General features: G+C 42.5%; 1 protein-coding gene across 1 annotated transcript in view; it reads right to left on the bottom strand.

Annotated features, from left to right (window-relative positions):
* LOC138121132 (uncharacterized) overlaps positions 1 to 12,167 on the bottom strand; it is a 33,290-nt gene that overhangs the window by 16,554 nt on the left and 4,569 nt on the right. The window contains exons 2-6 of the mRNA XM_069034370.1: positions 9,900 to 9,990; positions 8,550 to 8,656; positions 7,877 to 8,099; positions 7,628 to 7,756; positions 7,439 to 7,514 (exon numbers count right to left, since the gene is read on the bottom strand). Coding sequence (XP_068890471.1) covers positions 7,732 to 7,756; positions 7,877 to 8,099; positions 8,550 to 8,656; positions 9,900 to 9,990 — 446 coding nt within the window. The 3' untranslated portion in view covers positions 7,439 to 7,514; positions 7,628 to 7,731. The remainder of the gene's footprint in view (positions 1 to 7,438; positions 7,515 to 7,627; positions 7,757 to 7,876; positions 8,100 to 8,549; positions 8,657 to 9,899; positions 9,991 to 12,167) is intronic.

Raw genomic sequence — 12,167 nt, 5'->3', positions numbered from 1 at the left:
TCACAGGGAAGAATTTTCTCCTAACATCTAATCTAATCCTGCTCACTGTTTGAAGCCATTCCCCCTTGTCCTGTCACTCCATGCCCTTGCCAAAATTCCTTCTCCAGCTTTCAGCATCTTTTCATACACCTAAAAAATTTGGAGGAGATAGAAGAAAGGTAAATTTGCTTCCAACAACCAGCCACAACCTTAGAAATTCCTCTTGAGTATTCAAAAGCTGCTCCACTTGTTCACAAAACCCCTTTCTTAATAAAAGAATTTCTGCAGTACAATGCAGAAACTTAAAAGTTTCCCCATATGGAATAGTGGGAAAAGCAGTACATTGCTGAATTCACCAGGACATCCTGGAAAACATCTCCCGCTACAGGGGATGCCTTGCTGCAGGTTGGTGTGTGCTGTGTTGCTGTAGGTTGGTTGGTGTTATTAACTCCCAAAAAGCTGGATGTAGAATGACCAGCTGATTGAAGGATGATTTTCAGAGATTATCTTCACGGATAATGAGATCCTGCTGGAACTGGGGACACGACCCAACCCACCTTTGACTCTGCCCCCGGTCAGTTGTGCCTCTGAAGAGCTGAAATTTCAGAGAAATTCTTATATATTTAACATCCTTGGAGAGATGACTCAGGTTTTTTATGGCTTACACTGCAAGAAGTGTAGGAGACAAAAATGCAAGAAGCTCTCAGGCTGGCAGGGAAAACCTCCGTGAGATCTTGCTTTTAGTATGTCTGGAGTATGGGAACTCAGATTGGGAGGTTTCCTGCTGCTCCTTTTATTTCCTCATACCTCACAGACAGATCATTAAACCAACAGGGAGCGGCTCTTCTTCTTTGATCCCAAGTCCACACTGGTTATTCTCACTGGGAAAACCACCTCCCTTGATCTTCCCTCTCAGCACTGTAAAGCTTTCCAAACCATTCCAAGGATCATCTTCACATAGAGGACCTAAACCAGGACCTTGCGTTACACACTTTACAATTCTCCACCTCCCACAGTTTAAACTTGTAGCATTTCTGAACTCAGCAACTCCATTCACTAAAGTAACACACTTCCCTGTTTTCAGTCCTGGGTAATACCATTAAAGCTTCTCTCTGGAGCCTCTTGTGTAAAAATTCATGAGGTGCAATTCCCCAATCACTATAACCGATTTCAAATGGTGCTAGAATTATTATTGACTCTGAACACCAAAAGAAATCAGTCATCCTCTAAAGGGGTTACGGAGATCTGCAAGGATGAAGAGTTAAGTGCTGGACAGTATTTTACATCGGAGAATCCCCAGATACTTGATATAATTCTTATTAAAGCACTGGTGAGAAAACAAAGGTTTGGACAGTGAAAATTTTCAAAACCAACCATCAGCTACATACATTTTTTAATACAGTACTTAAAAAAATATAATCTTGAAACACTTCTCCAGATTTCAGTAGACTTGGAAAAGGTGACCAACCACCTGTGGTCCAGTCCTCCAAGTCGCTGGCTATTTCCATGAGCACATCCGGCCACCAACCTACACGCTGGCAAAGCCTTGTCACAGAAAATAAATAACATATTCTGATCTCCCACAACAGAATACCAAACATGCAGGAGGGATGCAAACAGCATCCAGAACTCCCAGTACTCCAATGCAGAATTACCTGTTTCAAATTCTATAGTGTGCCTTGTATGATACATGTACAAAGTATTTACAAGCATGATGAAGTGGTAAGAAAAATGGATCTAGGTAAGGCTGAAAACAGGCTTTGAGTTAAAAATTTAGAGCACATGCAGTTCCCTTCCTTATCCCTCACCATGCTGTATGAACTAGTTGTATAGTTTTTACTAGTTGGGGCATTAAAATCAACATCTTCGATACTGAGTTGCAATTCTGTATTTTACTCTTTTGCCTTGTTTCTGCCTCAAAACCTTCTTGGGTTCTGAAGCTGCTGATCACCACTTAAAAATATTACAAATATGCTGACAGCAGAACTTCTGCCTTTGAGATCCCTCTTTACATTGCTCTCCCAGGAATCACCTGGGTCACAGACCCCAAGAGTCCCACCGAGGGATTTTGTTTGGTGGTGGAGATTAACTGGAATGGCACAACCACACAAGGAAAGATCTCTCTCTTCTTTTCCTCTGAGGCTCCCGAGGGTCCGTTTCCCTGACGAAGGCCGGCATTCTTCCTCCAAGAACACTGATTTCAAATGGTGCTAGACAATGAATAGTTAAATCTAAACCACCATATGAAACCAGCTTCCTGAGGGAGCTTGTGTCTAGCTGAGAGGATATTCCTGTAACAATAAATTGGAAATGCCACAGAAGAATACCTAGCCACGTTGGGTTTTTATTTTTCCTGTTAAACAGTTGATGCTTTTTTCTTATTCTTACCCTTGATTTTGGTTTGAGTCACTCAAATGTTCACTTCTGTTTTCTATTACAGCGCTACCAACAGCAAGAGAATTGCTTGCAGCAGTGTCACTCCGAGGAATTTTGTTAGTCAAGCTTGAACAACATGTACAAGGCTTTAACAAGGAATGAAGGACCTTCATCCTACTTGTGCTGCTGTCTCCTATTAACACAGTCTGTCTGCTGAGCTCTGCCCACAGCACGACTACATCCAGACACACCAGCACGGGCAGCACTGCTGCAAACTCCCTCTTGTGACAGCACAACATGTAAGGTGTTACCAAATCTTCCTTTCAACAGCAGCAGCACAAGGACCAGTGTGTGACACAAGCTACGTATCAGTGCCTAAAAGCTGAATATTCATCCCCAAGGCCACGCAGAAAGCCTGGAAACCTGCCCACCTGTCAGCTAGCTCTGGCTGAGGTGGGATTTGCAAACTGGGGGAAAAGTTTGTCTCCAAAACTAACATTAAGGACTGCGTTGATTACGGGCTATTCAGACCTGGCACTTGGCACCTGGAGACAGCACTGCTTCTTAGAAGTCTGACACAGGATTCTTTCCTGGAAATCTGCTACTGCAGTGTGTTCTAGACAATTTACTCCCTTTCAAACAGATTTTTTTTTTCCTTTCATAACCTCTCTGCAGCTCTTCATCTCAGCTGGCAGAACAAACATCAGACCCGAAGCCCATCTGCAGAGCGATGTCGAGCAAGTCCTGAGTGTTTGCACGGCCCCGCTCTCGCTGACATGTTCTGGGAAGCACTCAGGTACATCACAGTCCCTTGGAAAGAACAAATCACCCCAGGCAGGGGCACAGAAGGCACCACTAAGTGCCTGCATGGCAGAGGAGGCACAAAGACACCGCGTGCCCCATCCGGTGTAGAACAACAGAGTTTTAAGGGAAACAACCCATCGGAGCAGGCTGGGCCTCCGCAAGCGGGCAGTTCCTGCAGTTACTGGAAGAGCTGTCACCATGCCAGGCCACATCAGCACTGGATTTATTGTGCAGCTTTTCTGTCCAGAAAGTGCCTGTGTGGAGCAGAGCAGGCAGGAAGCAGCAGGACGGAGCTATGCCCGTGTCCCCGAGCTCTGCCACGAGCATGCAGCTGCCTGGGAATCTTCCACACAGGCTCAAAAAACACTAATGGGTGAAATAAAGCTGCTTTAAAGTGCAGGCAGAACCAAACTCTTTTTCCTTCAGCCATGCAGAAGTCTGAAATTTTGCCTTGCTGCACTGTTTTCAAGAAGAGTGAAGTATCTTTATTGTTTCCCTCCTGCAGTTTATTACTCCTGGGTGTGCTCTGTTCCTGCCTCTGTAAGCCCTGTGAAAGCTGATTTTAGTTGATTAGAACCACAGAACCACTGAGGTTGGAGAAGACCTCCAAGATTATTGAGTCCAACCTTTGATTTAATACCACCATGCCCACTAAACCGTATCATGAAGTGCCAGATCCACCTGTTTTCTGAACACTTCCAGGGATGGTGACTCCACCACTGCCCTCAGCCTGTACCAATGCTTAAACCACTCTTTCAGTGAAGAAATTTTTCCAACCTGAACCTCTGCTGAGACTTGAGGCTGCTTGCCATTGTCCTGTCACTTGTTATCTGGGAGAAAAGGCTGATCCCCACCTCATCACAACCTTCTCTCAGGTAAATGTAGGTCTTCAGGTAAATAAGGTCTTCCCTGAGTCTCCTTTTCAACCCTCAGCCAGTCCTTGGTAGAACTGACATTCCAGATCCTAAACCACCATGCAAGATGAACCCATCTGTGGAGTTCTGATGACAGGCAAATCTCTCAATCTCCTTCTCTTCAGGGGGAAGAAAACCACGTAAAAAAACCCCCAACTAATTACAACGGTTCCTCAAGTTTCATCACCTGCCAAGATGCAGCTCTCTCTTCATTTACCGCAAGGACAACAAATCCAACCAGCTCAGACTAGGAATCCAACTCCTAGATGGCTGAAGGAGGGAAATCAAACCAGTGTGGACAGTTCTCACATGGGAATCTGTCAGCAGCACAGCTAACACAATCCTCTCCCAGAAAATCTTCATGAGAAAAGCCCAAGAAACCTGAGATCCATCTGTGAGACAAGGAAAGCAGTGGCACTCGCAAGTGTCTCCCTTGGACAAGGGTAATTCCTGCTGCAGCATCTCTTCCATGCAGTTGTATCCATAACATCCAAGGATTTGAAGCCAAGGTCCAGCTGCGTGGCTCTGCCTTTACCACCAGCCTTAGGATGGCTGTAGACTACAGCATCTCCATCTGGCTATCCAGAGAGCAAATTCTGCCATTTAGTATCATTTGCACTTTTGAAGAAAGCATCTTTCAAAACTTGTAATAACTCTGTGTGTTTCTAGAACAGGCTAATGAGAAACACGCTCGCACCAGGGCTGTAAACTGTCATTTCTAAATTGGAAAACCAAATGAACTGCAGATAGAGAGCTATTGTGCTGCTCCAAGATGCCTCCTTCTAATTAGGTGCTCGAGGTTTTAAAACATTTTCAAATCTTGGACTGCTCCATCCTTCCCAGATTTAAAGACTGGAAGAGCTGAGGGCAATTTCCTCGCTGAACTGGGAAGAAGAACAACAGAGGAGTTAATGTCTATACATTTCCAAGTAGGAACTTGGGAAACAGGGAAGAACAAACCCAGAATTCAATGACTTAGATAAAAATGGTACCTGGAAGAGCATCTGATTACGCTTAGGTTTCTGCAGTTACAAATTAAGTGTTCTGTAATCCTCCAGAGAAAATTATGGGAATGACATGTCAGTGACTTCAAGCTCTAATCTTACAAGCTTCGTAATTCATGTTTTTATTTGACACTGATGGGATCACTTGAATGAGTAAAGTTTTGTCTGCAATTAAAGCACTGCAAGAATGAAGTTTACAAAGGCTTTGTTTTGCTTTTGAATAATTTTAGGGATTTACAGGTGGTTTAGGGGCATTTAAACACTTACCAGGGAGCCCTTTCTCTTCCACTGATGAATTCCTGCAGAATTCCTGCAATTGGAGTAACATGAGAACTTTCTCTGACTGCAAGAGACAATTGTGGGGGCACTTTATCCCATTAATCAGGGATAATCAGACAGAACAAGCACTGGGTGCGACTTGGAAAGACTTCCATGGTGGACTAATGATCCTGTACAGGAAATTCATTAAGAATCAGTCCTACTGCTTCCTTTCCATGCCCTGCCATAACAGAAGCCGTGTAAATGGATTTTGTTAGAGCTGTACTTAGGACAGCTTTACGATCCATCTGAAAGGCAGAGCCAGCCTGCAATCTGCAGACAATGGCCACATCTGACAAACTGCTCAACTTACTGTAACTTTTTTAATCCCTTTTTTAATAAAATGTAGAGCCAAGATGACAGAGTGACAAGTCTGCAGAAAGGCTCTGTCTGTACCATGGGAAGGGACTGTGTGAACTTCCTACTTAACGCCTGGCCATGGATCTCATTTATGAGCTGCTGCAGACATCCCATGGCATGGCCGAGATGGAGGAGCCACTGAGAAATTATGTGTCAACTGAAAAACCAACTAATACTAACTGCAGAGACAAAGAACTGTCTACCCAGATAGAAACTGGGATTGTGAAGTCAGTTACACATGTCTTTAAGGGATTTTTGTTTTTTCGGTCATTTTCAACTTGAACTTAAACCACAGCTATTGGGGAAAAGCTGCTTCATCTTTTCTTTTTCTGCACCATCAATCCCCCAGCGTTTTCACCACCAGCTTAATGAATTCCAACTATCAAGAGAGCTCATCCGCTCTGTAATTTGTCTTTTTTTGTTCCCTTCACTAAACAAGCAGGAAAAATGTTTTTAATTTGCAAGGCTGAATAAATACCTACTGTGTTTGCCAAGGCTTTATTGACATTCATGGCTGTCCACAAAACTGACTGACTTCTCACAGAGATGGTTTATCTCCTCAAGTAAAGAAAATAAACCTGCCCTAACAAGAAGATGTTAATCTTTCTTAATAAAATAAATGAAAAGCAGCAGTTCAATAAATAATCCTGTGGCTAGTGAAAGCCCTTCACTCAGGATACAGTCCCAGAGCAGATTTTTGTTGACAGCAAGATCACACAGCACTGGGACACCCTCCAGTGCTCACTGCTGCCTCTGATGCTGCACTCCTTGTCACCTTCAGCAGTACCAATACGACTGCCTGTGGGCCATGAAATTCATTCAAATGATTCTAATTCAAAGAAAAAAATGAAGCATTTCTTTTCTTGACTGAGTTATTTTCAGTCATCTGGTTTTCCACACAGTCAGGGGAGAGGTGGCACTGCATTGCTGCTGAGCTGGAAATGAATGGCTGGGAGTGGGCAGAAACTGATTAAGCTGGCACTAGCAAAAGACATGAACTGTGGAATTACACCTTGGATAGCATCAAATCCCATCTCTCTTGCTCAGCTGGTCACGAGGAGTTGAGATGAGTTTCAGCTTACAAGGAAACACAGTTCTTCAACTTTCACAAGAAAATCAATACACTGAACTCTGAGGTTCTTACTCAAGTTTTACTGGATTTTTACACAAGGTTCAACTTTTCCCACAGGCCTGTTTGGATTTTTCCGAGTTTCTCTCACTGAACAGTTCTGTCATCTTAAAATGTGCAACGTGCAAGGAACAATCAAAGCCTCCACAGCTGGAATTTAGTATCATCAGAAGGTCTGTGGTGGCTTGATATAAACACTAAGAAAAAAAAAGCATTTGAGTCGTTTGGGAGGAAAATAATGACAAACCATTACTGAAAAGATTCCTACACTGATGACAGTACTTCACATTCCTTCCTGTGCTTTGTTTAGCTGCACTGAGAAGTGCTATGAAGTAAAGAGATCTGGGGAACATTCCTCTGGAACAGGGAAACCAGCCCTCAAATAAAGACAATTATTTCCCACTAGTGAAACATCCAATTTACCCATTATGCAGGCACAGCATGCACTTATCTTTTTAATTTCAGAGCTCCTCAAAGCTTTGAGCAGGAAAGGTCTGATGGCTACAAGGTATTTACAACAACTGATACTAAGGAAGGACACAGATGTGCTGTACCTGAGAAAAAACAGTCTCCACCATTTCCAGCTTTATCCGTTGAACAATTCCTTACTGACAGGTTTGTCCTCAGAATCTGGAAGAAAAAAACACCAGAAGCTGTTTGAATTAGTCCCCTCTGCGTTGTTCTGCAAAGAGATGAATTAAAACACAACTTGAGACTAAATTTTCTCTTTCTCCCAGTTTTACCCTGACTTTTAACCATGTTGGGACTCCTCACAATCTGTACTTGTGTGACGGCATTTACAGTCAGAACAGGCAATCCAGGTGTGCCACATTAGTGTCTAAGTCCATCATGAAGTCCAGGCATCATGATCCCTATGGAAAGAGTAATTTTGGATTAGAGCTCCGAAATTCACCAAAAAAACCTGCTTTGTTTCATAACAAAGTGTACGTGTAAGCACTCCTTATGAGATGTATCCTAAGGTATCTCCAAACCTGGTAAAATGCCTCAAGCTGCAGCCCACTTCTGCACTGACTGTGGCAATGGTGCCACAAGGAAATAATTCTTTGTGGAGGCAGAATCCATAAATAACAGGTGCCAGAGAATCACCTGCTGCACAGAACAACATCCTTGACGTAGAAGTTGTCTCAGATTTACTCTGAACTCTGTTTTGAAATCTCTTCAGGCTGATTTTGGGGATTAGCAGGGAAGGAAATCCTAAAAATACAAAAGGAGGCTTATCAAGCTGGGGGAAAGGCAGTAAGATGTTTTTGTGACAAAGGCTTCAGGATATGAATTATGCATTACCAAAAACTGACTTCAGTCTGGATGGGAGGAGGGAGATTTCTGTGCATCCAAATCCCAGCACAACGGGCACAAGCTGCTCTGCAGGGAATTACATGCATCCTGTACAAACATTATCCATTTGAGAATCTCACTCTCCTTTTTGCCCAAGTATTATTTTGTGCTAATTGTGAGAATCTGAGGCAGAAAACCACAAATAACCTGTGAAATCCTTGGAATCAGTTACTATCCAATTCGGAGAGGGCTACTGAGACCGTAAGGAAGCAAGAACAGTCTGGCTTCAGCCTCCCTCTATTTCTGTCCACATTTCCACCCTGCGCCCATCACCACAGCAGCTGACTGCTCCTTCTGCAAAACACCAACCTTTGGGGCAGCAGAGGCAGGAAAATAGCGGGGTTTTTTTCCCAAATGCACCACCATTTGCTGGAAAAAAGCAGCTGATGTTTTCTTTTAGAAACTGGACAGGACAGCTGTAATAAAAAATGTGATTCCCTGTTGATTGCTGAGGTATGTTAATGAGGGTATGATAATGAAGCAGCCACCCACAACAAAACTCACTGTTGATTGTCCATGTCTTACATTATAAGAACACTTATTTTCATTCCCACTGCTGCCTTACACATTTAAAATCATCTCATTGGGGTCTGGGAAAAAAAACAATGACCATTAAGAATAAAAACCAAAGTTATTTCCTCAGCTTAAAATAGTTCTTCTGACTTACAGCTTTTGGGACATAAGAGCGATGAGCATCATTTTTAGCAACCACCCTGGCACCATGGCTGTTATACAAGTTTCAATAGCAGCTCTAATCTCACCCCTGAGCAGAAATGCCCCTGTCATGAAGCACTCCAAAGCTACACCTGCTGTTTGTATCCTCGTGCCATGAGCTGGATCACAGCCACTTCTGTCCCTACAAAGTGAGCTCTCAAAACCAGGCACTGGTTATCTGCTGCTCTGCTTATCTCCACACTGGATTAATTTGTGCTGCTCCACACATCATCATGGCACTTCTCCTGTCAAAGCATGAAAAGTAGCCTGGAAAGAACTGCTCTTAAGTATCTTTAAAAAATAACAATAAATGCACAAAAACATTTATTAGTCTGTGTTTTCTTTGCCTGATACAACACGGACTACTTCACGATTACCCAAGAGGAAGTGAAATTAAAATTATCACACAGAAAGATGATAACAATTAAGAAAGATAGGAAGTTCAATCAGACCACTTCAAGTTTTAACCCCAGCTGAATTCCCACGCCTCACAAACACACTGCAGAGGACCTTTCAGTCAAAGACAGATAGTCTGCACTCCTCCCATCCCGTATGACACTGCAAAAAAACCCCGAAACCCAAGCCAGAAATATTTTCAGAGTGAAACAAAACACTTTAGAACCTTTCCTTGTTATGCTGAAGAAGCAAAGAAGCTGGATGGGGCACTGAGCAACCTGGGGATGGTGGAAGGTGTCCCATCACACGGCAGAGGGTTGGAACAAGATGGTCTTGAAGGTCCCTTCCAGCCCAAACCATTCTGTGATTCTATGGTTCTCTGAAGCAGAAATCAGTATTTTTTAAAGATATTCACTTCCTACATTCTGCTGCTGCACAGTGACAAATATGTATGCCAGATACATTTATATACAACATACTTCACAGCAGGAAAAATAACCAGTGCAGAGATCTCATTCCATCAATGTACTGGAAACAGAAATTATTTACCTTTCAATTTGCACAGATTTGTAAGCAGGTTTTCCCTCACACAACATGTTCTTCCTCTGGCATATGCAAGATACCCTCATGAGATCAGCACCTGGAATTTACAAAATCGTTTATTTAAATGCATGTTTGCATTTCCACTTCAGCTTCCCCTCATGAAATGCAGAGAAGTCACATGGTTATGGTAAAAATAAAGATTTTGGGGATTAATTAATGCCCTTTTAGCTGTGCTAGGGACTGGAAGAGCCAGGAGATGAGAGGGATCTTCACTGTATGCTGAGCAAGGATCATCTGGATCAACTGGTGAGCATCTGGCAGTGCTGGAATCAATTACATCTGCACAACCATGCATGGCTTGGAATATTTACTGATCCTTACTCCTGAACCCTTTTTACTACTCAGTTTGTGCACATGACTTCTGTGACAGGACAGTCACATCATGAGGGTAAAAGCAGACACTGTGCTTCAGTAACAAACACTGATGCTGGCACCCACCATGGAAATTACAGAGCTAATTAGAGGACAACATAATGCTTCGTGTATTGAACACAGCCAGCCAAGGAATGAGAAAAGGGGATGTTGGAGTCTGAAAAAAAATTTGTTTTACAGACTAATTTTTGCTTTGATCTGCAACAGCTATTTAACAACTTTAGTTGCATTGGAAAAATATGTCCCTGTCCATCAGAAAACATAATGTACATACACCCAAACTACTCATGATCCTTTTAATCTCCTCCCCACAACTGCTCCACCTTTTGAAGCTACAAATAAAGTCAGCATCTCGTAATTGGGAGTGTTAAAGGATGGATGAAGTTCTGATTTTCTTTGGGACCTGAGAAACTCTGTTTGTGCAGTAGGTATTTAGCTTCCCAGTAATTTCCAAGGAAGGCAACTACTGTAGCAGGGCAGAGTCCCTCTCATGGATCAAGGCACACTGATCTAGAAGCTTCATATAAACAGAATAACATAAGCTTGGTTTCTAGTTTACTGCCTGAGGCAAGAAAGAGAGAAGAGACACAAAAAAGAAGAGAAAGTATAAGGAATAATAAGGCAATAAAATTTGATCTAAAGGCTGATTAATGCCCTTTCTACTCTAGATAGAGCAGGAATCATAGGAAGATACAGTTTTAAAACAGAAGCTTAAATACAAAGGTGTTTTTGTGGCATTTAGAGAGGGTTGGTATGGGAGAAAGCTCCTTTCTGTTGACACAGAACTGAGCTGCAGCAGATTGCTATCAATCCACGTGTACAAGCCACACAAACATCCTGGAAGGAAAACAAAATGATGCACACAGGTGCAGGTCTGGAACTTGACTACAGAGAGAGAGAGAGAAAGAGACTGAGTAATCAAATCCATTATTGCAATGGAAATCTGGGAAGAGAGAAGATGCAGAATGTGCAGAGAACATCCCTGTGCACATTAAAAATATGATTAAGAAAAACCACAAAAGCCCCCAGAATCATGGACATCCAGTCAGGATGGAATCTCAAGTGGAAACATAATTGATGCTGTTTAACGTTTGACCAGCGTAAAAAAGGAAGGATGTAGAAGGAGTGTTAATATTTGGTTTTAAAAAAGCAACTAGATGCTTCAAAGTTTCCAACGAATTCAAGAGGCAGATGTCAGTCTGGAAGTGGTGTAAGATGGAATTACAGAGGTGAACCCTAAATTGCAAATGACTGGTGTAACTTCCTACTTCTAAAGATGTGGCCATTACTAAACTAAGGAAAAATAAACCTAAAAAAACCCTAGTGATTCAGTCAGTGAGAGCTTTCACTGTTTATTCTGCCAGCATTCAAGTTCTCCTGTTTGTAACAGACATATTAAGTTAATTCATCAATTACTAAATGAGTTCAGTTAGTTCACAGCGGGTAATTAATTTATTCTCCTCTGTTAACAGGCACATCCTAATGTCACTTTGCACTATTTTGCAAATTCAATTTAATTTACTAGACACAATGAGAAAAAGGGAATTCTGAAAGCAGAAAATAAAACTGCAGCAAAGACAGATGCAAAACCTATGGAGATAATGTCCAACATAAATAGCATCTGGCAGCAAGGTCCCTTCCCTGCCCAGCAGGGCTGACTGTTTTGAATTAACTGTTTTGTGGTTGGAACAGGTCTGGGATGTTGGGTACAGGAATGTGGCAGCTGCCAGCCCATGGTGGTGTCCCCACAGCCATTTCCCTGTAGCTGGACTGACTTCTCATTTCTCTCACCCCTTTCAGTCCTTTGCAAACAGTTCCATCAAGAGATCCCTTTTTTCATGT

The sequence above is a fragment of the Aphelocoma coerulescens genome, chromosome 1A (assembly GCF_041296385.1).
Source record: "Aphelocoma coerulescens isolate FSJ_1873_10779 chromosome 1A, UR_Acoe_1.0, whole genome shotgun sequence".
Lineage (NCBI taxonomy): Eukaryota > Metazoa > Chordata > Aves > Passeriformes > Corvidae > Aphelocoma > Aphelocoma coerulescens.
Note: the sequence above shows the minus strand (reverse complement) of the source record. Positions and strands in the feature narration are given on the sequence as shown.